Genomic DNA, 26,676 nt, shown 5'->3' with positions numbered 1-26,676 from the left:
CCCATACAAACTTCAACCCCTTTTCCCCCCTAATGCCCTTTTCCTCCCCTTTTTCACCCTTACGGTGTGATTTTGGCTTTGGAAACTATTCTATATCCTTCCTTATAGCAATAACTATCTACATACCGAATTTTAACTAAATCGGTTCAGCGGTTATTGATTCTCCATACAAAATTCTACCCTCCCCTTCCCCCTTAGGGGCCAAAATTTTCAAATTTTTGAAATTTGTTTGTTGTGTGTGTTCTAATACTATCTTACATGCCAAATTTTAGCTTTCTAGGACTTCAGGAAGTACCCTAAGGGTTCTGATGATCATCAGTGAGTGAGTGAGTCAGTGACGAAATCGGGTTTTTTTAAAGATATGATTAAAATCTAATGTAAGAGAGCTATGTAATTGAAATTTATTACGCTTAATAAGTCCACTACGTATTGACATTATATCCCGAGAATTTTGTTTATCTGGTATAATCCAAACCCAAGTAATAATGGTAAAAAAAAACGACGAAGCACTTCGAGAAAAGGTAGGTAGTGCCCTTCGCTTTGCTCGACATGGCGGGGGCACTACCGTGCTCCCAGATCTAAAATGTGTAAATGGACAGACGTACTCCTAGGTGACTGATTGTTAGTATAAAGCCTGAGTGGATGCTCGATGCGGAGCGTTCGGCGGGGCGTGCAGCGTGGCGTCAATCTCAAGTGATTCGAGCAGCGTGCACTAAGGCCGCTCCTATACCTTTGAACTTGTTTAACTAGAGCGTCCACTTGGGCCTTGGGTCTAGACTTTGCTTCGCTCATAAAAACAAAGAATATTACTTTGCTAATTCGCGAAAAGATAACGTGCTAGTCAATCAGTGCTAACCCGTTATACTTACTTGCGTATTTTTTTTTACATGCAATTAAAAAAATAATTAATTCATTAATTAGTATAACGAGTTAGCACTGATTTACTAGCACGTTATCTTTTCGCGGATTAGCAAAGTAATTTTTTTTTATTAGTATGGATTTCCGCAAAGTAACGCCTGATTCCATTCATTATTCGCTTCGCACGTTTAATGATATTGGTACATCCGTCAGGCTGGCGGTGTCGCAGTGCCCGTCGGAGGCGGAGGAGGCGGAGGGCGCGCACGCGTCGGCCGAGGAGCGCCAGCGCGCGCTCGACGCCCGCTACGAGAGCATAAGACTGATCACTGGTGAGTGCGATATGCTACTTTTTCTACTCGTCGACTTTAATAGTTGAATTAAGACTTCGCAACCAAACTGTAATCGAGTATTTTTCAGTATGGGCTCCCCGACTGAACCAATATTCATTAATTATTTAGGTTTTATAGTAAAAAAATATTTAAGATGACTCGTAGAATTTTTTTGTATACAATAATGATGTCATCAAGATTTTCAATATCTTACCTTATTAAGGTCACTCAGCAAGCTTCGTGGCCTAAACACGGTACTCGACTTAAAAGTTCTCTATTATATCACGATCACAATTAGTATAAAATACTATTATTTTGTTGGGGAATACTTGATACTACATTGAGCGACACTTAATGCGTAAAAAAAACATAATTAAGCGTAGTTAAGAAGCTGTGTTAAGTCTTAAGTTAATTGATTAAATTTTGGTTACAAATATTAACCATGGAAATTGTATTGTATTCTTTGTTCTTCATTCATACACATATGTAATTAGTCTATAGCACACGCTTACACACTCTAATGCATATAACTTAAGTAGAAATGGCTGAATTGTCGTAACACAATGGAATCAATTAACTTTTGACTAATTACAGGTCCTTAACTATGTAACCACTAAACTACTATGAGACCAACGTAAAGAGAGACCGAAGCCCTCTTACACGTATACATACAACGCGTCTTCATCAATTGTAACACCTGCAAAAGAGTCTTTAAGACCAAGTTCGGCCTGGCCAGCCACATTAGGGCCCATAATCGGCGTAATCCGTAATTGCTGAGGTCGCCGTCATCGAAATCGATGAGGACTATATTTTTTGGCAGATTACTCATACACGTTTTTATCATAAATTATTTAATCTAACAAACCAGTTTGGAACAACGAGACATACGACTAATCACTGGTGAATGCGATTATTACTTGAGGGATAAAGTCGAAAATTAATTAATCATAATTAAGAATTTATGCATAATCAACCTAATAAATAATTTTCGGGACTGGTCCCTGGTGAGAGAGGAACGCTAAAATTGATTAATAGGACAATAAAGTCGTAAATTGTTTGAGATCTAGCCTGTGATACTCGTGGTTTTAGCAAAATCAACCTAACAAAGCACAGATTCGAATTGTACCTTATTTTTTGAAATAAAGTCCAAATAAAACTGGGAGTAAAAGCCCATATTGATTGAACAAGAGCGCTCTTAAGATTTTCGTGGTTTAAACAAAAGCAATCAAAACTGTTAAAATAAAATAAAAAATTATGTCGACGCATTTACATATTTAATATTAAGAGGAGTTGCAGCTCGAACTAAAAGTAGTTAGACATCTTCATCTGTAAATATAACAGAAAACACATCCTTTACGCCCCGAGTCCTGAAACCTGGAGATAAAGTATTTTTAAGCCTTTTTACAATTGACGAGAATCATATTTCCCATGGACCTACAACTTATCTTTAGGTATTTAAATGAAAGTAAACAATTTGTTCATTTTCGGTTAGTTGTAACATTTATTGGTTAACCAACCAAATACGAAACCGCCTAGATCTGTCACTGAACGACCTGACTTTAACCTACATTATTTGATCATGTAATTTTCTCATCTACCCTCAACTGGCTTAAGGAGCCATTTGAGAGTAGATTTTGTTTACTTTTATTGAAATACCTAAAGGTACATAGTATGTTGTGTTAATTAAGAAATGTTAGTATGCGGTTTTAACTTTTCTTCATTGTATTATACTCGTAGTGGACTTGGATTTCCTACAGTGTAGAATAGTAATAGTTTTCAATTTCACTGCTTATATATACATTTTATTGGACAGATGAGACTCCATGGTGGCAAATAGAAGGTGATTTAATAACTCTAGATGGTTGCATGAATGCATGGCATATGTACAGGTCTTTCTCTGAGTACCTTCATATAAGATTTATCTTATTAATTGAACACATAAGTTGCTTATATGCGAAATATATATGTGATACAATAACTTGTACTTAAGAGTTCTAAATGTGGTTGACTAAGCAAGTACATAATAAAAATGTAATAATGCTTATACGGAGGTACATTTATTGTGTTTTAGTTTATTTATTCCTATTTTTTTTACAGATTTATGAATGAAATAGCATTATAAAACAGATGTATAGTATTAGAACCTCATTTTAGATAGTATGTATGGTCGCCATCAGTGCTCAGAAATATCTGAGCATGAACCTTAACGCCTTGATAATAGAGGCTTTGTTTAGATATTTGTGAATACCCTGAGCGCTTCCATATATCAGATGGCGATTGTACAAGGTCTTAGAATATTAGAAACAAAATAGATAATATGATTTATAACCAAATACATCGTATATTGTTGTATAATTGTATATTTAAAGTTCTGTTTAACTTTTAAATTCCAATTCCTGCTTGTTAATTGTCGATAAAAGTTACAAAGTAGGTACATAATAATACATATCTACAACAACATGTAGAATAGATACGAAAATATTTATTAGAAAGTATTACTTGGAATTTGTATTTCTGTTACTTTCATCATCACAGTTTTACCATAGTTTATCTGTAAAATTATTACTTTATATGCAATTTATTATTGACCAATACTTTTAAAATTTATTTTCTGGAATCGAACAAATGTTAAACAAAGTAAACTAAGCAAAGCTTGTACCATGTTCATTACACAAATAAATGCCCTTACCGGGTTTCGAACCCGGGACCATCGAATTAGATCGCAAACTCATACAATGCTAAAATTTAATATCAGTAATGGTTCAACCAAAATTCAAAGGCTTCTGCTACACCCATAAACAATCAAGCAGTTTTTTAAAGCAATCAATTACACACAGCCTTGTAATTGTTGTTTCATATATTACACACAATTTTTTTACTATAATTTATTTATTTTTAATAAAATAAATCTGCTTATTAATATTCACACTAAATTACTACTCCCTTATTCATAAACGTCTACTAAAGTTGACAAGCCGTTAATAATCGTTAGTCCCTCATCGACGTATCAGTATGATGGCAAGGGACAAACGATTATTAGCGGCTTGTCAACTTTAGTAGTCGTTTATGAATAAGGGGGGGCTATTTGGTTTCTTTGTCTCTTCTACGGTTTAAAAAATGATTCCACATTTTTTCTCGTTGAAAGAGCAGCAAAAATGTATTTATGATTTCGTTTTGTATATTCACACATCGCATGTTTTGTGCCAACAGAGGCGTTGCGTGTGAAGGACAGAGAGCACGCGACGCTGCTAGAAGAAAAAATGGCACTGCACATGAAAATGGTGGGACACACGGGCACCTCCACGCTCGACGTGCCCAGCACAGGTCTGTACTTCAGCTCATTCGTCAATATAGAAAGAAAGAAGAAAGAAAGAAAATAAATTTATTCAGGACGCTTACAATATTGCTTAAATCTACTAAAACACATTTATTAGTAAAAAGTATAAACATCACTGAAAAGGTCTCTCCTCAGCTTGTCGGCAAGTTACCTTTCAGGTATCTTGACGCTGGTCTTCCGTGGAGACCTGTCCAAGCGATCGCGTCTGTACGTAAACTTAACTAAAATTAAACTAAGTCGAGATGAGGATAAGAATCACATTTTGTTTTCCAGTTCGCGCTATTTATATATTATTTTTAACTTATTTTCTCAACGACATATGTGTAGGACTAATTAGAGTTTACCCCGCGGTTCTATGGAATGAAAATAATAAAAACTTAATAAAGGTTAAAGTTGGAGTTGGCACTTGGAGTAGATTTCTGCAAATTTAAAATGTACTTATTGTATTTTACATTAAAAGACAAAATTGAATGAGAGTTTAGTATGGGCGGCGGTATGTTGTTCCAGTATTTCGTGGCGGAATATCTAAAACTGCCACGAAATGCAGCTGTGTTGTGCCGTGGTATAGGTTTGGTTCTTCAAATAGGAAATCAATTGTAAGGTTAATGAATGAAAACTTTATTTGCAGGCAACTATTGGCCCATAAATAACCTTCAAACGTGCATACATATTATTATAAAGTATATCTTAAAACTAAAAATACACAATTATGGCTGCGATGCAGTTCGCAACCCCGCAGTGTTAGGGAGCCGGCCGCGGAACCGCCGGAACTTGACGCTCTTTGGCCTTTACTTTCTCATTGTAATGAACTATTTATTGAGGACTTACTTATTTAAAGGCGCGAATGATCACATCAAAACTCGTGGTTAATACGACATTTTGTTTCGACAAAAATGACAATTCATATAAGCATGTCACACTTACTTTTTTCAACCAAACTACAACGAGGCAATCTACTAAATTAATTGTTAACAAGCAGAAACGAATGCGAACGATGCTATTAAGCTTAGTCAAATTATTGCCTTGGGTGAGACTTGAACTTACGGCAGGATCTGTTTTTCTAAGCTTAAGAGGTAGTGTACGGTTTCTGATTAACTGTTTGTTTCACAGGTGTGAACACAGTATTTCCAGGGGGCTTGGTGTTCCCAGACTATGTGCGGCTGGCGGCTCCACAACCTGACACACACGCGTTATGGCAGGAGGTGTGCCGCGTTGTCAAGGTAAAATATTGACATTTCGGTCTCTCTTGTATGTACCTATTTCCATATGCCCTATTATCTTAGGTATATCTTTCGAATCCGGTATATTACGTCAGACGAAAGATTGTATTCAAAATTACATTTTAGGCTATCTAGGTAAATGGTGGATTTATTTACGTTCTTTATTTCTGAGGCCGACATTCAGAACCTCTTTCCGACTCTCTTATTGATCTCCTTGCATACTATTTTTTCAGCAGCAATTTCAAGGCTTGAACCCTTTATTTAAAGGTCGTTATGCAAAATGTGTTTTTCTGTTTTTCTACCATTATTATTCTAACTGAATTTTGTCATAATACATGCTATACCTGCCATAGGACGCACTGGAAGCATCGAGCGGCGCTTGGAGCGGTAGCAGCGCTTTAGGGCGAAGTACGAGCTCGGCGGGCGAGCGACATTCGTGCGCCTACGAGAGCCCCGCGCTACCGCGGCGGGCGGACACCTTCGCCGGCTTCGATGCCACCACCAACCGACACAGAGGTAAGGGACAGCTATATCTGCCTTTCCAGTGTCTGAGCAGGACGGCGATCAGAGTGGGATTATTTAAGCTGATGTAGCTCGGTGGGTGGAGCGACATTCGGGCGCCTACTACAAGGAGATGGTGGAGAATATCCACAGATTAAAGAAGGAATAGTTATTAAGAAAGGAATCTAGTCATCGAACACACAATAATACTTGTATATTTGCTACAGGCGTCAACCTCCGGTTATCAACGGACACGCCAGAGGAGGCTGAAGGCGAGACGGAACCTCACGAGCCCCACGAAGCTCCCGACAGACCACGCGTCTACGAGCAGACAGGCGGCGACAGCGCGCTCAAACTGCAGCACGCTGTGTACACGCTCACCTGCATCGTGTGGCAGCAGCTCACCACTATACACAGGTATTTACTGAAGACGAAGAAATCGGCAAACGAGACAGAACCACACGAGTCCCATAACATGCCATAAGTGCAACTAGTTAAGTCTACCAACTTCTAGGTAAGTGCACCAACACTTAAATAGCAGAAGCTTTATGCCCCAATTCTTTTCTACTGGTTCACACAGAACAGAACAGTCCACACCGAAACATCTTCATAGAGTTAGCTGCTTTGCGCAGTAATTTCTTGGCGTATTATATTTTTTCATTTTAGCATATATCACAAGCGTATGGTTTGTCACCTATCAGTTTAGCGTACTGACCTGGCATGATATTCCAGCCTGGAAGCGCAAGTGATGGCGTGGCGCGCGGCGCCGGGCGGCGGCGGCGCGGCGCGCGGGCACGAGGCGCAGCTGGAGGAGCTGCGCCACCTGCAGGCGCGCCTCACGGCCGAGCGCGCCGCCTGGGAGCACTGCCGGGCGCGCGACCACGCCAGCATCGCCGACGGTACGCTCTGCACCCTGTGTCTTGCAGAGTGCTGCACACGTGGCGCGCGGGCACGAGGCGCAGCTGGAGGAGCTGCGCCACCTGCAGGCGCGCCTCACGGCCGAGCGCGCCGCCTGGGAGCACTGCCGGGCGCGCGACCACGCCAGCATCGCCGACGGTACGCTCTGCACCCTGTGTCTTGCAGAGTGCTGCACACGTGGCGCGCGGCGCGCGGGCACGAGGCGCAGCTGGAGGAGCTGCGCCACCTGCAGGCGCGCCTCACGGCCGAGCGCGCCGCCTGGGAGCACTGCCGGGCGCGCGACCACGCCAGCATCGCCGACGGTACGCTCTGCACCCTGTGTCTTGCAGAGTGCTGCACACGTGGCGCGCGGCGCGCGGGCACGAGGCGCAGCTGGAGGAGCTGCGCCACCTGCAGGCGCGCCTCACGGCCGAGCGCGCCGCCTGGGAGCACTGCCGGGCGCGCGACCACGCCAGCATCGCCGACGGTACGCTCTGCACCCTGTGTCTTGCAGAGTGCTGCACACGTGGCGCGCGGCGCGCGGGCACGAGGCGCAGCTGGAGGAGCTGCGCCACCTGCAGGCGCGCCTCACGGCCGAGCGCGCCGCCTGGGAGCACTGCCGGGCGCGCGACCACGCCAGCATCGCCGACGGTACGCTCTGCACCCTGTGTCTTGCAGAGTGCTGCACACGTGGCGCGCGGCGCGCGGGCACGAGGCGCAGCTGGAGGAGCTGCGCCACCTGCAGGCGCGCCTCACGGCCGAGCGCGCCGCCTGGGAGCACTGCCGGGCGCGCGACCACGCCAGCATCGCCGACGGTACGCTCTGCACCCTGTGTCTTGCAGAGTGCTGCACACGTGGCGCGCGGCGCGCGGGCACGAGGCGCAGCTGGAGGAGCTGCGCCACCTGCAGGCGCGCCTCACGGCCGAGCGCGCCGCCTGGGAGCACTGCCGGGCGCGCGACCACGCCAGCATCGCCGACGGTACGCTCTGCACCCTGTGTCTTGTAGAGTGCTGCACACGTGGCGCGCGGGCACGAGGCGCAGCTGGAGGAGCTGCGCCACCTGCAGGCGCGCCTCACGGCCGAGCGCGCCGCCTGGGAGCACTGCCGGGCGCGCGACCACGCCAGCATCGCCGACGGTACGCTCTGCACCCTGTGTCTTGCAGAGTGCTGCACACGTGGCGCGCGGCGCGCGGGCACGAGGCGCAGCTGGAGGAGCTGCGCCACCTGCAGGCGCGCCTCACGGCCGAGCGCGCCGCCTGGGAGCACTGCCGGGCGCGCGACCACGCCAGCATCGCCGACGGTACGCTCTGCACCCTGTGTCTTGCAGAGTGCTGCACACGTGGCGCGCGGCGCGCGGGCACGAGGCGCAGCTGGAGGAGCTGCGCCACCTGCAGGCGCGCCTCACGGCCGAGCGCGCCGCCTGGGAGCACTGCCGGGCGCGCGACCACGCCAGCATCGCCGACGGTACGCTCTGCACCCTGTGTCTTGCAGAGTGCTGCACACGTGGCGCGCGGCGCGCGGGCACGAGGCGCAGCTGGAGGAGCTGCGCCACCTGCAGGCGCGCCTCACGGCCGAGCGCGCCGCCTGGGAGCACTGCCGGGCGCGCGACCACGCCAGCATCGCCGACGGTACGCTCTGCACCCTGTGTCTTGTAGAGTGCTGCACACGTGGCGCGCGGGCACGAGGCGCAGCTGGAGGAGCTGCGCCACCTGCAGGCGCGCCTCACGGCCGAGCGCGCCGCCTGGGAGCACTGCCGGGCGCGCGACCACGCCAGCATCGCCGACGGTACGCTCTGCACCCTGTGTCTTGCAGAGTGCTGCACACGTGGCGCGCGGCGCGCGGGCACGAGGCGCAGCTGGAGGAGCTGCGCCACCTGCAGGCGCGCCTCACGGCCGAGCGCGCCGCCTGGGAGCACTGCCGGGCGCGCGACCACGCCAGCATCGCCGACGGTACGCTCTGCACCCTGTGTCTTGTAGAGTGCTGCACACGTGGCGCGCGGGCACGAGGCGCAGCTGGAGGAGCTGCGCCACCTGCAGGCGCGCCTCACGGCCGAGCGCGCCGCCTGGGAGCACTGCCGGGCGCGCGACCACGCCAGCATCGCCGACGGTACGCTCTGCACCCTGTGTCTTGTAGAGTGCTGCACACGTGGCGCGCGGGCACGAGGCGCAGCTGGAGGAGCTGCGCCACCTGCAGGCGCGCCTCACGGCCGAGCGCGCCGCCTGGGAGCACTGCCGGGCGCGCGACCACGCCAGCATCGCCGACGGTACGCTCTGCACCCTGTGTCTTGCAGAGTGCTGCACACGTGGCGCGCGGCGCGCGGGCACGAGGCGCAGCTGGAGGAGCTGCGCCACCTGCAGGCGCGCCTCACGGCCGAGCGCGCCGCCTGGGAGCACTGCCGGGCGCGCGACCACGCCAGCATCGCCGACGGTACGCTCTGCACCCTGTGTCTTGTAGAGTGCTGCACACGTGGCGCGCGGGCACGAGGCGCAGCTGGAGGAGCTGCGCCACCTGCAGGCGCGCCTCACGGCCGAGCGCGCCGCCTGGGAGCACTGCCGGGCGCGCGACCACGCCAGCATCGCCGACGGTACGCTCTGCACCCTGTGTCTTGCAGAGTGCTGCACACGTGGCGCGCGGCGCGCGGGCACGAGGCGCAGCTGGAGGAGCTGCGCCACCTGCAGGCGCGCCTCACGGCCGAGCGCGCCGCCTGGGAGCACTGCCGGGCGCGCGACCACGCCAGCATCGCCGACGGTACGCTCTGCACCCTGTGTCTTGTAGAGTGCTGCACACGTGGCGCGCGGGCACGAGGCGCAGCTGGAGGAGCTGCGCCACCTGCAGGCGCGCCTCACGGCCGAGCGCGCCGCCTGGGAGCACTGCCGGGCGCGCGACCACGCCAGCATCGCCGACGGTACGCTCTGCACCCTGTGTCTTGCAGAGTGCTGCACACGTGGCGCGCGGCGCGCGGGCACGAGGCGCAGCTGGAGGAGCTGCGCCACCTGCAGGCGCGCCTCACGGCCGAGCGCGCCGCCTGGGAGCACTGCCGGGCGCGCGACCACGCCAGCATCGCCGACGGTACGCTCTGCACCCTGTGTCTTGTAGAGTGCTGCACACGTGGCGCGCGGGCACGAGGCGCAGCTGGAGGAGCTGCGCCACCTGCAGGCGCGCCTCACGGCCGAGCGCGCCGCCTGGGAGCACTGCCGGGCGCGCGACCACGCCAGCATCGCCGACGGTACGCTCTGCACCCTGTGTCTTGTAGAGTGCTGCACACGTGGCGCGCGGGCACGAGGCGCAGCTGGAGGAGCTGCGCCACCTGCAGGCGCGCCTCACGGCCGAGCGCGCCGCCTGGGAGCACTGCCGGGCGCGCGACCACGCCAGCATCGCCGACGGTACGCTCTGCACCCTGTGTCTTGTAGAGTGCTGCACACGTGGCGCGCGGGCACGAGGCGCAGCTGGAGGAGCTGCGCCACCTGCAGGCGCGCCTCACGGCCGAGCGCGCCGCCTGGGAGCACTGCCGGGCGCGCGACCACGCCAGCATCGCCGACGGTACGCTCTGCACCCTGTGTCTTGCAGAGTGCTGCACACGTGGCGCGCGGCGCGCGGGCACGAGGCGCAGCTGGAGGAGCTGCGCCACCTGCAGGCGCGCCTCACGGCCGAGCGCGCCGCCTGGGAGCACTGCCGGGCGCGCGACCACGCCAGCATCGCCGACGGTACGCTCTGCACCCTGTGTCTTGTAGAGTGCTGCACACGTGGCGCGCGGGCACGAGGCGCAGCTGGAGGAGCTGCGCCACCTGCAGGCGCGCCTCACGGCCGAGCGCGCCGCCTGGGAGCACTGCCGGGCGCGCGACCACGCCAGCATCGCCGACGGTACGCTCTGCACCCTGTGTCTTGTAGAGTGCTGCACACGTGGCGCGCGGGCACGAGGCGCAGCTGGAGGAGCTGCGCCACCTGCAGGCGCGCCTCACGGCCGAGCGCGCCGCCTGGGAGCACTGCCGGGCGCGCGACCACGCCAGCATCGCCGACGGTACGCTCTGCACCCTGTGTCTTGTAGAGTGCTGCACACGTGGCGCGCGGGCACGAGGCGCAGCTGGAGGAGCTGCGCCACCTGCAGGCGCGCCTCACGGCCGAGCGCGCCGCCTGGGAGCACTGCCGGGCGCGCGACCACGCCAGCATCGCCGACGGTACGCTCTGCACCCTGTGTCTTGTAGAGTGCTGCACACGTGGCGCGCGGGCACGAGGCGCAGCTGGAGGAGCTGCGCCACCTGCAGGCGCGCCTCACGGCCGAGCGCGCCGCCTGGGAGCACTGCCGGGCGCGCGACCACGCCAGCATCGCCGACGGTACGCTCTGCACCCTGTGTCTTGCAGAGTGCTGCACACGTGGCGCACGGCGCGCGGGCACGAGGCGCAGCTGGAGGAGCTGCGCCACCTGCAGGCGCGCCTCACGGCCGAGCGCGCCGCCTGGGAGCACTGCCGGGCGCGCGACCACGCCAGCATCGCCGACGGTACGCTCTGCACCCTGTGTCTTGTAGAGTGCTGCACACGTGGCGCGCGGGCACGAGGCGCAGCTGGAGGAGCTGCGCCACCTGCAGGCGCGCCTCACGGCCGAGCGCGCCGCCTGGGAGCACTGCCGGGCGCGCGACCACGCCAGCATCGCCGACGGTACGCTCTGCACCCTGTGTCTTGTAGAGTGCTGCACACGTGGCGCGCGGGCACGAGGCGCAGCTGGAGGAGCTGCGCCACCTGCAGGCGCGCCTCACGGCCGAGCGCGCCGCCTGGGAGCACTGCCGGGCGCGCGACCACGCCAGCATCGCCGACGGTACGCTCTGCACCCTGTGTCTTGTAGAGTGCTGCACACGTGGCGCGCGGGCACGAGGCGCAGCTGGAGGAGCTGCGCCACCTGCAGGCGCGCCTCACGGCCGAGCGCGCCGCCTGGGAGCACTGCCGGGCGCGCGACCACGCCAGCATCGCCGACGGTACGCTCTGCACCCTGTGTCTTGTAGAGTGCTGCACACGTGGCGCGCGGGCACGAGGCGCAGCTGGAGGAGCTGCGCCACCTGCAGGCGCGCCTCACGGCCGAGCGCGCCGCCTGGGAGCACTGCCGGGCGCGCGACCACGCCAGCATCGCCGACGGTACGCTCTGCACCCTGTGTCTTGCAGAGTGCTGCACACGTGGCGCGCGGCGCCGGGCGGCGGCGGCGCGGCGCGCGGGCACGAGGCGCAGCTGGAGGAGCTGCGCCACCTGCAGGCGCGCCTCACGGCCGAGCGCGCCGCCTGGGAGCACTGCCGGGCGCGCGACCACGCCAGCATCGCCGACGGTACGCTCTGCACCCTGTGTCTTGCAGAGTGCTGCACACGTGGCGCGCGGCGCCGGGCGGCGGCGGCGCGCCGCCTGGGAGCACTGCCGGGCGCGCGACCACGCCAGCATCGCCGACGGTACGCTCTGCACCCTGTGTCTTGTAGAGTGCTGCACACGTGGCGCGCGGGCACGAGGCGCAGCTGGAGGAGCTGCGCCACCTGCAGGCGCGCCTCACGGCCGAGCGCGCCGCCTGGGAGCACTGCCGGGCGCGCGACCACGCCAGCATCGCCGACGGTACGCTCTGCACCCTGTGTCTTGCAGAGTGCTGCACACGTGGCGCGCGGGCACGAGGCGCAGCTGGAGGAGCTGCGCCACCTGCAGGCGCGCCTCACGGCCGAGCGCGCCGCCTGGGAGCACTGCCGGGCGCGCGACCACGCCAGCATCGCCGACGGTACGCTCTGCACCCTGTGTCTTGTAGAGTGCTGCACACGTGGCGCGCGGGCACGAGGCGCAGCTGGAGGAGCTGCGCCACCTGCAGGCGCGCCTCACGGCCGAGCGCGCCGCCTGGGAGCACTGCCGGGCGCGCGACCACGCCAGCATCGCCGACGGTACGCTCTGCACCCTGTGTCTTGCAGAGTGCTGCACACGTGGCGCGCGGGCACGAGGCGCAGCTGGAGGAGCTTCGCCACCTGCAGGCGCGCCTCACGGCCGAGCGCGCCGCCTGGGAGCACTGCCGGGCGCGCGACCACGCCAGCATCGCCGACGGTACGCTCTGCACCCTGTGTCTTGTAGAGTGCTGCACACGTGGCGCGCGGGCACGAGGCGCAGCTGGAGGAGCTGCGCCACCTGCAGGCGCGCCTCACGGCCGAGCGCGCCGCCTGGGAGCACTGCCGGGCGCGCGACCACGCCAGCATCGCCGACGGTACGCTCTGCACCCTGTGTCTTGCAGAGTGCTGCACACGTGGCGCGCGGGCACGAGGCGCAGCTGGAGGAGCTGCGCCACCTGCAGGCGCGCCTCACGGCCGAGCGCGCCGCCTGGGAGCACTGCCGGGCGCGCGACCACGCCAGCATCGCCGACGGTACGCTCTGCACCCTGTGTCTTGCAGAGTGCTGCACACGTGGCGCGCGGCGCCGGGCGGCGGCGGCGCGGCGCGCGGGCACGAGGCGCAGCTGGAGGAGCTGCGCCACCTGCAGGCGCGCCTCACGGCCGAGCGCGCCGCCTGGGAGCACTGCCGGGCGCGCGACCACGCCAGCATCGCCGACGGTACGCTCTGCACCCTGTGTCTTGCAGAGTGCTGCACACGTGGCGCGCGGGCACGAGGCGCAGCTGGAGGAGCTGCGCCACCTGCAGGCGCGCCTCACGGCCGAGCGCGCCGCCTGGGAGCACTGCCGGGCGCGCGACCACGCCAGCATCGCCGACGGTACGCTCTGCACCCTGTGTCTTGCAGAGTGCTGCACACGCCACGCAGGCGCACGCTTCAGCTCTGTCGTGCGTGCATGCTGCGTGCACACCCGCCGATATAAATTTGCGTATTATTTCCTAGTTTCTAAACGACTACCAATGTTCGACAGCAGTTTATCGGACGAAGAGGAAGCACTCCTCTTACTTTAACACAAAATACTCCTGCGACACTACTTTCATGTTATTATACTCACCTTTCAAAAGCTGCATGCTGCTTGAACAATTTTGTGAAAATTACGCACGGCGCATAATATCAAATGAACTGACTTCGAGTCAAAACATGCCCAAAAATATAGAAGCAAGGAATCAAAACTTGGAAGGCAATGCAATAAGGCCTTTGCTTCGTACTAATGCAAGGTCACCTATTTAATGCCGCTATTGCAATTAGAGAAAAAAATGTCTCACTTCAATCGAGATAATTGAAAGTAAATAATATTGTTCATCGCACAATAGTTCATAATACATAAACTAAGCTTGTATTCCAATAGTACATAAATCGATTTGTTCCCACAGTACATTTTTATAATAAAAACGTTTTTTTTTTCGTAGTCTTTGTGCTTTATGTTGTAAATACATTCGTATCGACGAACCAGTTCAATTACTTTTTCATTTAACACGGAATCCTTCGCAGCCCGAGTTGTAAATAAAGAAAAGAGAGCTGCGCGTGTACACGCACAGCACCTATGCAGCACCGAACTGTGCGTGTCCGATACTGCTCGGTTCGCCCTCTCATAGGGCGTATCTCCGTTAAACACAATGTCATCACTGCACTCGTGTACGCAGCACGCAGCCGGTTTGTCTCGTCGGAGCTGCAATGCTTGCAGGTCACGCGCACGCGCATGTCACGCACACGTCACGCAAGCGGTGTGTCATATCTTATGAGAATTCTTAGTTTACAACGCAACGGGACGCGTACGTGCACGTGCACGTCTACGCACACGCAACCGGTGTGGCCTGGCCTTTATGCATCGTCAGGTAACGTGCACTGAGTTCAGCTCCTTGTCCAGACGCATCTCGCTGAGCACTGAGCGGACGGCCGTGCGTGCCCAGGATCGCGGACTAAATTGTTATTTTTAACAAATAAAAAATCATCGAGCTTAATCGACAAAATGAATCTCTCTACGAGGCTTTTCTTTTTTTTCCACGCGGCAGAATATTACCGATAGTATTTCACATCACTTAAAATATTTGTACTTCAGTAATATTTCTTGATTCTATATCCCCAAAGATCTAAAAGATTACTCCCGATATAGCTTTGACTTTAATCTGTGAAATCAACAAACATCAGTTAACATAGTCGGAGTTTGCAAAGTGCCTTATAGAGGTTTCGGTTATCGGTGGGCGGGCCAATATCTTGCTCAGTGGATCATCTATCCAGAAGAACAATGCGGTCAGCCCTCTAGGCACCAATCGATCACGACATTTTGTTATTTTTAAACTTTTAATTTAAGTGTTTTATTACGTTTTTACTAACTAGTGTTTCGTTGTACCAAATCATAGAAGTTGTTGTCGATAAGAATTATTAAGTGATATATCTTCTAACAGAAAAGCGGCAGCTTCAAGCGGCGCGTGAAGAGCTGCTAGAACAACAGAAAGACGTCGAACAGCAACGGGAGAGGCTCTTCAGGCGTCTCGAGAGGCTCCAGCAACACGGTATGCGTCTCTTTCACTCGTTGCTTTCGTGAATGTAGCTGTCCTACACATACACTTACGGGCTAACGTTGAGGAATGGAATTCTGTACATATTCGTGTAAATTACACTGGAAATCACGTCAGTTTTCTTTGTTAAAGGTGTTTGTTTGGTATTCCCAAAATAGGTATTCCAATAAAGTAGAAAACACACATGCACAGTGTACTGAAGATATAAATACGAAGATTATATAGTATAGTGTATTTGCAGACGCAAAAATATCACTTTTACACCACACGCACCGCTACAAGCATCATTTAAATTTTTGTTTAATGTATTTCGTACTTTTTGCACTTAATTTTAGAAACCGAAGAAATTCAACCTTATTTCCTAAAAAAAATCTTGGTCCTTAAGAGGTTAGTACTGAAAACATTCCACTTTTAAAGTCGTATAGTATTTCTCAAAACCTTTGACGTCCTACTTCTCATGTCACAAAGTTCAAAAACAACCCACTTGTGAACTCACATAGAAAATGTAATATTTATCCACGTAGTTCGACCGGTGGCGGTGACGTCATTATGTGTTTCAGGCGGCTCACAAGAGGAGATCGCGAGTGTTGGTACGCTGTCGCCCGACTCCAGCGTCAGCGATACCACGAGGAGAAAAGAACCTAAGTGGCGAAGTAAGTTTAAGTCTGTCGTGAAGTAAGTCGATCAAAACTAACAAATGCACAGACCAAAAGAGACAACACAAAAGTCGATGATTAGTAAGCATTAATTTTCGCTGAACACATTATTGTCCTACATTTGATCCGTATTAACGCGTTAGCTGTATAATACCTCATTGATCAAATGACCGAGTCACGTGGTTGTTTGTTGTGTGAGTATTGTTATGAGCTTACGCAGTTAGTAAGATAACTATAGTCTGTCATACAACTTTGTCAGTAGAAAAAGGCGCGAAATTCAAATTTTCTATGGTGTAGTGTGTGCTACACCTTAATTTATATGTACTCAGTTTCATAAAACTGTTTATTTATCAGTATATTTGTTTATCAACTTCCACTATCATTTATAACTTGAATGTCCTTGTAATTATCTTCTCGATCGTCCTGTCCTTGTAATTATCTTCTCGATCGTCCTCTGGCTGGCGCGGTGCGCAGGATCGCCATGTGATGTGAGGCGTTAAAGTATAACTATCTGCTCCTAAGTATATGTTTATTCTGTCTAGAATAACATATGTACGAGCTTATATAGTATAGGCTATGTCACGTCAGGTATAGCACACACTACAATGGGACGATATATTTATATTTTTAATTTGCTGCTTTTTTTCTACAGACGGAAATGACTTGACAGACTATAGTTTTTTGGGATTAGTAAGATCTTCGGAGGTCTAACTGGTCCTCTCTAAATATTTGAAATGGTATTATTTTTCTGTTCTGCAGACAGCCGCGGCTCGACGGGGTCGGAGGGCGCGCCGCCGCCGCGCGCGCTGCCGCCGCCGCAGCTGCTGTCCGCGCAGAACGAGAGCCGCGCCACCGCCGCCATCTCTGTACGTTCATATTACAGCATATACTCGTCCTACATATATATATATACAAGGACTAATTACCGTAAACGGACGGCGTATCATATTTATAAACTAAAATATTATATAAAGTTTACTCGTTTCGGACCGGCCTTAGACATAATACATTTTTTTTACCACGTATGTCCAAAGCGTGCATGCAACTTTCGTGTATAATCCTTAAGCAAAAAATTAAACGATAGTTTGAGATTTCCTTTTAATTGTAATCCTCTATTTCGGCCGCCCTCCTCTTTTGTCTTGTCTTTCAACGTGCCTCTTTTCTTCCAGCAAATGGTGATCAAACAGCAGCTACCACTAAAGCTGGCGAGTGGCAAGTCCCAGCAGCCGCCGCCCGGCTACCACCGCCTACACGAGTCCCCGAGCGAGGTAATTTGGACTTTATTACTAAGTAGACAAAATTCGAAATAGTACGTAGATATTCCCAACAATGGACCCACATTTGTATGCACAAACTTGTTAGGACTCACGGCCTGATTCGAAAATGTCAAAAGTGACGTTTTTGTTTGAAGAAACGTCCCGTTTGATACTGAAATATCTGATCCTTATCTTATCTATACTAAAGAGAATTTGAAATAGAGGTGGATTGTCAACGCCACTTTTTGATATGTAACAAATCTGTAAAAGAATAAGGATCAAAGTCAAATGTCGTAAGTTTTAATCATGTGTCGAAAGATGGCAGTAAATTTACTGTGGCTACAAAGTTTTCTTTGACAATCCACCTCTATGTCAAATTCTCTTTATCTAGACCCTAATGACCTCTTGAACTCCGAAACCTCAGTTATTCTGGGCGCTAATGAACTAAGTTGTTCGGAACCTAAGATCTATTTGTAAGGCTTCTATTTTCATTTTTAATTGTGTTTTTTATTTTTCTCTATTTGTACGCATGTGTGTGGGCGTAAGTGCTAGCATTACTTTTTATTACAAGCTTTTATTTAACACTTCCCGGTTTCCGATGAAGCTGAAAATTTGGATAAGTAGGGTGACAATGCAATATTATGGTACCATCGAGCTGATCTGATGATGGAGACAGGAGGTAGCCACAGGAACTCTGTGATAAAACAACGCAACCTAATTGTGTTTCGGGTTTTTAGAATGAGTATTAGTTGCCTGTGGAAAGAAAGGTACAGTCAGCGATAAAAGCTTGTACCAAAAATGAATTTTTTGGAACTTATTTTAGAATAGTTTGTTTGCTTTCTGTTTTAATCTTGTTGTCCTATTGTAAGTTTAAAGCTGTTGGTTCTCCTTAACATAAATAAATAAATATTTGACGTATCTTTATCTTAAAGTTCGAGTCGGGTTGTCAGATTAAGTCTTATTTCATGTAAAGTTTGCTGTCTTATTTCACTTGTTTTTGTAAGATCAAAATTAAAAATCCAGTGGGGTAAGGAGAAACTCGATTCTTAAGTTGGGGCGAGAGAGACCTCGTTCATAAAAAAAGTTACTTAGTGTATTCAAAAATAAGACTCTATAATTATATCACAGAAGTTAAGAATTTTATCCCAAATATCTTAATGTCCCACATGGGGTAAAACACCTATTGTTTTCTCCTCTCCAAAAGGCTCAAGTAGGAAAACGGTCAGAAGTTGCACCTGTACAAATTACGACTAGTATTTTGGGAGCCAAGATATCGGTGTTTTATCCTATTCATTTATTTCAATAATCTTATCCCTAAGTTGGCCTAACCCTGTACAAAGCAGATCAAATGGTTGGTTTTCAGGACTTCGAGTATCCAAACGTATTTTAACATCAAAGTTTGTTTTGTAAGTACGTTATTGGTGTCGAGTATTAGCTGTGCCTTCCAAATTCACTGTCGTATTATAAACACCCTCTGCCCTTTCGAGATACCCGAATAATTGTTGAACCATTTTATAAAAAATATTCAAATTAATTTATTTTCCGTATTTAAAAATAGATTCACACTGAATGATGTATATCTGACTTCTATTCTGTTTTTCTTTCTTGCTCACTCCTAAAGAAAATTAAGGAGTGAAAACATTTCCATCTACCTCTATTTCTCTCTCACTTTTTCTGTTCTTTGTAAAAATATCTCTTAAGTATATTGTATCTGTAAACTATATTTAATTATGTACAATTTATTCGGGTCCATAAAGGAATGTAATTGGCTTTAGTATTTGCACTGCAATTTGCTGTTAGTCAAAAAACATCTTAGAAACATGTTAATAGGCGCCACTTCATCATTTCCGAAAAAATCGTATTGAATGTGATAAAATAGTACATTACGATACAAGTGCGAAAAATAGGAAATTCGAAACGAGTGGCGATAAATTAAAACACGACCGAAGGGAGTGTTTTAAATCGACACGAGTTGCGAATTACCTATTCGCACATGTATCGTACAACGTTTTACAGTACATATGGCCCTTTAAATGTTCGACACAGTAACATAATATGCTACTTCTCGCACTAGTGCTATAAATGCCCCATATGTACTGTAAATAAATTTAATAGCTTTAGAGAATCTTATAAACGGTGGTTCGTTTTAAACACGTTTGTATTTCTCATGTAAATTATTAACTAAAATTAACAGTCCTATTTGACTGGAAATTACCATCATCATCAGCCCTAATCGACTGCACTGCGCTGCGTGTGCGTAGATGGGCACGTGCCCGTGCGCAAACATGTGGTGCCGTGCACGCACACGTCACGCAAGCGGTGTGCCGTCTCTTATACCGATCTGTATATTACATCGCGCACGTGCATGTGCACGCACACGCATCCAATATACACAGGCCTTTAAATCGTTAACGCGCCGCTTTATAACAAAAACGCAACCCATAAGATCTGCGTATACTTTGAGTCCCAGTGTCGTCGTCCTTTCAAACTACATATTTGGCCCCTGTTAATATGCATCTAAGCCTTCGCGTAGATAGGTGTCTACTTACAACCATTTCGTCTGTTCACCTTTTAATGTCATAGGTAGTAGGTTCTTCTAGATGCACAGATAATTGTAAAATCAGATCAATATTGCTGGACAAATGCTTATTTTATTATAGGTACATTTACTATTGGGTAATTCCACGAGAGTGTAACGTCAGTTAACAATTATTTCGTGTGTTTTTACATTAATTAAGCAAATTTAAGTGTCTGTATGTCGGGCGTAGCCCTACAGGTAGATATCTGGATACTTAAATTTGCTTAATTAATGTAAGAACCCAAGAAAGAATTGGTAACTGACGTTACAGTCTCGTGGAATTACCCTATTTCAAACTTATTTCAAAACAAGAAATTGGCAATATTTATATGGATAATTAATAGAAAAATGTTATATCGAAATGTTTGTCTAAATTCATCTAGTATTTGATATATCGTAATCGTAAAGGATTGGAGTAGAAGATGCAAGCTTATATAGCTCGCCCTTAGGATTGGTCACGGACGCCCAGTCTTTTTTTAAGATTGCATATTTGAGACCGTTACCGCCGTGACGGGGTTGCCTAGGTCCTAGCTAGAGGTCCGGCGGTGGTATTTTAATTGCATTTTTATCACCTGTTACCAAAGAGAATTCGAAATAGAGGGGGGTTGTCAAAGAAAATTTTATAGCCGTAGTAAATTTACTGCCATCTTTCGACATGATAAAAACTTCTAGAACGCCATTTGACTTTGATTCTTATTATTTCACTGATATGTGTTAAATTAGTTAAATATCAAAAAGAGGCGCCATCTAATCGATCAAAGGCCAAAAGTATGGCGCCATCGTTTCGAGCGATGTGGCTACAAAATTTTCTTTTACAATTACACCTCTATTTCAAATTCTCTTTGCTGTCACTTTCGCACTCATATACTTGTTAGAACGTGACAGGCGATACAAATTCGACCGTGCTACTAAGCCAGGTCGTTAGCCACGTATTTACCCCAGCTTGGTCACATTTTTTTTTAGTAGGCATATCACATCTATTTCAGTTTATAATCCCCAATCAACAAGACGCCACGGCAAGGCGTTCAATATAATGAATACCTATACCCCTATACCCCTTCTACAACCATTTGGTCTAGTTTAAGGCAGTATGGATTCACTTCGCTGTGTTTCCAGCACTCGACCGGGCTCGTGATCCACCACACGCGGACCGGCAGCTCGCCCGCTCCGTTGCCTACACAGCCGCCGCTCAACAATAAAGCTACCAGGTATGACAATCTATTATTTTAATGATTCGATCGTACCAATATGTTGAAAGTACCTAATCTATTTATAAGTTCAAATCGATCTCATACATGCTTTTTACAATAACAGGGTAGATGTCTCTTTTTAAGTATACAGAGATACTTGTGATAAGAGACACCGCTCTTCCGCAGTAAAGTATCTTAACTAACAAAGGTGATACAGATGAACTTAAAATACAGATAATGCTATAACCTTATATTACTACACGATGAGTTCTAGAGCTGTGCCTAGAAAATAGAAAAGAAAATTAATAAATTTACAGGGTAAAGATGCCAGGTTTCCAGTTCACTCGAGGGTGAGTAGGCACTTGAAGACAGTTCAAAACTATGAAACGTTTAATTTCAGAACAAACACATACCCCAAATTGCCGGACAAGTTCCGCGTGCGCACGCCGGACGCGCACGCGGCGGCGGGCGGGCCGGCGCCGGGCGCGGGCGCGGGCGCGGGCGAGGAGGAGGTCATCTACTTCTGACCCCCGCGCGGCCCGCCGCCGCCGCACGCGCGCCGCTCCTGAGACTGCCGCCTGTCCTAACTGCCGTGTCCCATCCCACCCCCTCCGGCCGGCCCGAGCGACTGCGTTCATTACCGGTAACCTCATTCAACTTTGCTCGGCGACTCGAAAAAACAAAACATATGTTTAGTGTTTGAAAACATCGCGTGTGACGGGGACTTGCTTGAATAAGTGTTACATTTAATGAACGTTTTTGCGTACAGATTACGTTTACTTGGTACTTTCGGTCTTAAACCTCTTCATATTTTCAGACAATGTGGCGATGTCTCAACTTCAATTTTTACCATCCTAAACGATCCACCTTAACTATACTTAATACAAGAATTTGCAAAACAATTTAAAAAATCCATATCTTGCAAAATGATGCCAAGCGGTTAAGAGTCCCCGGCGAGCTCGGCCAAATTACACCTTCCCATACAAACGGAGTTTCGTTCTCATTTTAAAACTACGTGTTGAATTATAATGAAACTTTGCACATACAATAACATAAGGTATATCTAGTCCTGTAATTAGTTTGTATAGCTTCAGTTTATAAAACAAACAAAATGGAACAAAAACAATGTTTGTATTCGCTGTATTTTTTTAACTATGGTATCTGAAGCTACATTAACTAATTACAAGACTAAATATACCTTATCTTATTGTAAGTACAAAATTTCAAAACAATCTAGCCAGTCGTTTTGAAATAAAAGCGTAACTACATTTGTATGAAGAATCGAGCTTCCTGGGCACCCTTAAGAGCCTCGAGACGTAATTAATTGCCATAAAATTATTTATTAATATTTATAAAAGTATAATCAAGATCTCTAAAGACACTGCCGCATACTTGATTTTAACACTTATTTAAACTCTCTCATATATGTATTTATAATACCTCGGTAAGTTATGGACACCCAACTCATGAATGTATGCTCAAACGACATACATAACTATACTTACATTAAATCTAAGTGACATAAACATTGTTACCGACGACACATTACTACTATCAGCATTTTCTTTTCACACACTAAAAAGCTGAAGGAAAACAAGGTCAATATGGATAAGTGTGGCTGCGGGGTAAGAGTGGCATGCCTTCACATTGGGGCCTGTTTACACATTGATTAGCGTTTATTGCAAGTTCATACATGTCCCACTAAACGCAAGTAGTAAGCAACCAATGTGTAAACTCGAAATAAACACTAATAAAATGTGTAAACACTAACCCCCTCATTCATAAACGCGTACTAAAGTTACGATGTCGCTAATAATCGTTTGTCCCTTTCCGACGTATTGGTATGATGGAAAGGGACAAACGATTATTAACGGCATCGTAACTTTAGTACACGTTTATGAATAAGGGGGTTAAAGGATTTAGACTGAAGATTCCATGACTGTCATTTTCTGTACAAGACAGTCAGCCGATTTTTGCGGCGGAGGGGCTTGTAAATACATGATGTAAAAATAGCCATGTCAGATAAACGTCAGTCCATACAAAACTATGCACAATTGTACAAGGTTTACAGCATAAGGGTAAGCTAAAATGCTCAAAGGTAAACCGGTCCAGGTGTGACGGACAGCCACACTTATCCGCATTGACCTTAAACAAAAAGGTATTATGTAACAACAAAATTGTGACTTACGTGTGTCACAATTTATTATTATACATTCCCCCATTATTGTATAATTGTTTTAATGAACTTAATATTACGCTTTAAACTATTTTTGTATTATATATAAGTAAATTGTAATCACCGTTACGTACTTAACAGGGGCCATCGTACTTATTTTATTTAAAACGAATATCAAATCACTCGAAATGTACAAACTTAAAATTGAACATTCCAGAAATGATCTCTATTTTATTACTTCATATTAATTTAATAAACCGTATTTTTAAAGGCAGCTCTCATGGAACATATAACTTTAAAGTAAATATAAACGATTAGAAAGCAGTTATTTGCCATAAGTCAATCTAATATCAATTTAATGACATTACAATAGGAGTCATTATACAATAGCGAGGCGGGCGGATTATATTTAAGATATCAAAAACCTATGCTAGTAGCCAAATGACTACGAATACGGTCTATCGTGAATATAAAGTTGTTACACTAGATGTTTTGGAAACTTAAAGTCTTGTTGTTGACATATACAATTAAACATTCGACTTAGAGTAGAGGTTTGAGAGTTACATCTGTCGGGACGCCACTTGGTACATGACGTGACCTTACTGTGTCGAAGAGTGCCCAAAATAGGCCGCATGCAAGAAACAAATCTAAATTTTGCCAATGAAATTAAAACCTATAATGTAGAAATAGAGCTGATTTCGGTTTGAGTGAAAATTTATCAAAACAAAACAAATGCAACCCTATACCGACTGAAAATGATTTAAATTTCATCGAACTTAATTAGTAATGTAGGTATAGTCACGTCTGAAAATATCAATACGAAAAAGTGCCAAAAATATGTATACACTACCATAATATACGGGAAATAAAAGTCGTGTATACATATTTTTGGCACTTTTTTCTTATCGATATTTTCAGACGTTACCGTACAGTCATGGACTTTAATTGTTGATCCATTAAGGCATAGTACAAAGAGTGGGGAAGTAGGTTATCTTCATACAAACGCACCGCGCGCGGCCTGTATGTGTGCGCCATATCTATGCGTCGCCGCACGCACACTCAAACAAAATCTCGACCCGTGTGTCAGTGCGCTAGTCGGGCCTTTTGTTTAAGTGTGCGTGCGGCGACGTAAAGATATTATGGCGCACACATACAAGCCGCGTGCGGTGCGTTTGTATGAAGATAACCTACTTCCCCACTCTTTGTACTATGATTCAGAGTTCAAGCTAATTTGGCTGTTAATACTAACGGTATGAAATGTCCAATGTAAAGTAAGCCCTAAATGGCTCATCAATTAAAGTCCGCGACTATACGACCGTGAGCCTTACAAGAGGTTTGAACCAATTAGATTACTTTTAATTTTGATGCTTAGGAATAAATGTGGTATTCTTTTTTTCGTTTTGCTACTACGTTGTAAAAACTATAATACACGTTTGTTTTAAAGCTTGACCAGTAATATATGACCACGCGCCATATTGCGGAATTTAATTAGAACTACATTTTTCATACTAAACTGGACTGTCACCCCATACATGAGAATAACAGCGCCCTCTTCACAATGATCATATATTTCTGGTCAGGCTTTACTTACATACTTATAGAATTTTATATACTTTAACTAAAAGCGTGCCTAAAATGTAAGACTATTTGTTGATTATTAGAAAGCTTGTACCAAAAATGGCGTCTCGATCAAAACTATGTTATAGCGTAAACTGTTGTTATGACACATTTTTATAAGATTCCTGACTAACACTTGTTACTCGGCATAGCGTTGTAGTTATAAATATGTATAGTCTTCAAACCTACCACAGAGAGGTTTAAAACTGTTCTAACTTTTAATATAACTGAAGAAAAGAAAAAAAACTATGAATATGTATTTAAAAAAAAAACTTGTGACGTTTTCAAATAAAAGTGGTACATTGTCAGTTGTCGATAAGGTTGACTTCTAACTAAAGCTTTATGGAAATAGCGTTTTTTTGACAACCGACAATAAGTATCCTTCTGGTTGAAGACAGCACATTTGTCCCAATAGTGATACGGATTTTAACATCTATTATTTGTTTTGCCACTTGTAACGTTTCGATATTCAAGTGTTAAAAAAGTACAATCCGACCACTGTTCCGACAAAAATCTTCAGCGACACTTTTATTGTTAAATTTTGAATTACCAGTTAATAAGAAAACACTTTTTTACTAAATAGCACGCTGTTTAAAAAAACTACTTATATTTTTAAATTGTTGACATACTGTTTTTAACTTTACACTTTTCGGAATAAGCTTATTACTGTATACTGTCAGTGTACATAGCATGTTGAACGTTTATATAATAAAGTGTTATTGTCTCCATTGTCAAATGTACTCTATATCTGTGAGAATACGGTTCGTTATTGTATGGTAGGACGAGTGGCATATGTAGCATAAACGCCGTGAGTGATACCAGTCGTCATACGATTATCGGTCTTATGTTCTACGTACGTTTGTAGGTTGATACGTTTTAGAAGACCTTTACTGAACTTTTATCTAACTTTTGAATATTTCGCCCATCATACTATATTTTCTTTAAAACTGTTAAATTATTTACTAAATTTCGGTACAATGCGGGAAGAAGTTGATAACTCGTGATATAAAATTTGAACTTAAAATAGAATTACATAAGGTTCAAATTTTTTCTCTGTAGTTGTCAACTTCTTTCCGCCGGGTCCTTTTTAGGGTTCCGTAGCCAAATGGCATAAAACGGAACCCTTATAGTTTCGCCATGTCCGTCTGTCTGTCTGTCTGTCTGTCTGTCTGTCCGAGGCTTTGCTCCGTGGTCGTTAGTGCTAGAAAGCTGAAATTTGGCATGGATATATAAATCAATAAAGCCGACAAAGTCGTACAATAAAATCTAAAAATTTAATTTTTTTTAGGGTACCTCCCCTACACGTAAAGTGGGGTTGAAATTTTTTTTTCGCTTCAACCCTAGAGTGTGGGGTATCGTTGGAAAGGTCTTTCAAAACTAATAGGGGTTTTCAAGAAACATTTTTTGATAAAGTGAATATATTCAGAGATAATCGCTCCGAAAGAAAAAAAAAATGTGTCCCCCCCCCCTCTAACTTTTGAACCATAGGTCCAAAAAATATGAAAAAAATCGTGGAAGTAGAGCTTAAGAAAGACATTAAATGAAAACTATAGCAGACATGATCAGTTTAGCTGTTTTTGAGTTATCGCAAAAAGTTTTCCCTTCATAGTAAAAAGACTTACTTTAATTAGGTACTGATTATGCAAATTT

At 47.4% G+C, this 26,676-nt stretch overlaps 1 protein-coding gene across 1 annotated transcript in view; it reads left to right on the top strand.

Moving 5' to 3' along the window:
• Window positions 1–25,253, top strand: part of LOC133516481 (rho guanine nucleotide exchange factor 18) — a 77,890-nt gene extending 52,637 nt beyond the window's left edge. The window contains exons 23-34 of the mRNA XM_061849460.1: window positions 1,072–1,187; window positions 4,398–4,511; window positions 5,635–5,744; window positions 6,098–6,260; window positions 6,473–6,662; window positions 6,978–7,144; window positions 15,440–15,547; window positions 16,114–16,206; window positions 16,969–17,075; window positions 17,379–17,477; window positions 21,160–21,251; window positions 21,634–25,253. Coding sequence (XP_061705444.1) covers window positions 1,072–1,187; window positions 4,398–4,511; window positions 5,635–5,744; window positions 6,098–6,260; window positions 6,473–6,662; window positions 6,978–7,144; window positions 15,440–15,547; window positions 16,114–16,206; window positions 16,969–17,075; window positions 17,379–17,477; window positions 21,160–21,251; window positions 21,634–21,760 — 1,486 coding nt within the window. The 3' untranslated portion in view covers window positions 21,761–25,253. The remainder of the gene's footprint in view (window positions 1–1,071; window positions 1,188–4,397; window positions 4,512–5,634; window positions 5,745–6,097; window positions 6,261–6,472; window positions 6,663–6,977; window positions 7,145–15,439; window positions 15,548–16,113; window positions 16,207–16,968; window positions 17,076–17,378; window positions 17,478–21,159; window positions 21,252–21,633) is intronic.
• The last annotated feature ends 1,423 nt before the right edge of the window (window positions 25,254–26,676 follow it).

This window comes from Cydia pomonella, chromosome 3 (assembly GCF_033807575.1).
Source record: "Cydia pomonella isolate Wapato2018A chromosome 3, ilCydPomo1, whole genome shotgun sequence".
In the NCBI taxonomy this organism is placed as follows: domain Eukaryota; kingdom Metazoa; phylum Arthropoda; class Insecta; order Lepidoptera; family Tortricidae; genus Cydia; species Cydia pomonella.
The sequence above is the reverse complement of the archived record's forward strand: the minus strand, read 5'-3'. Positions and strand labels throughout refer to the sequence as shown.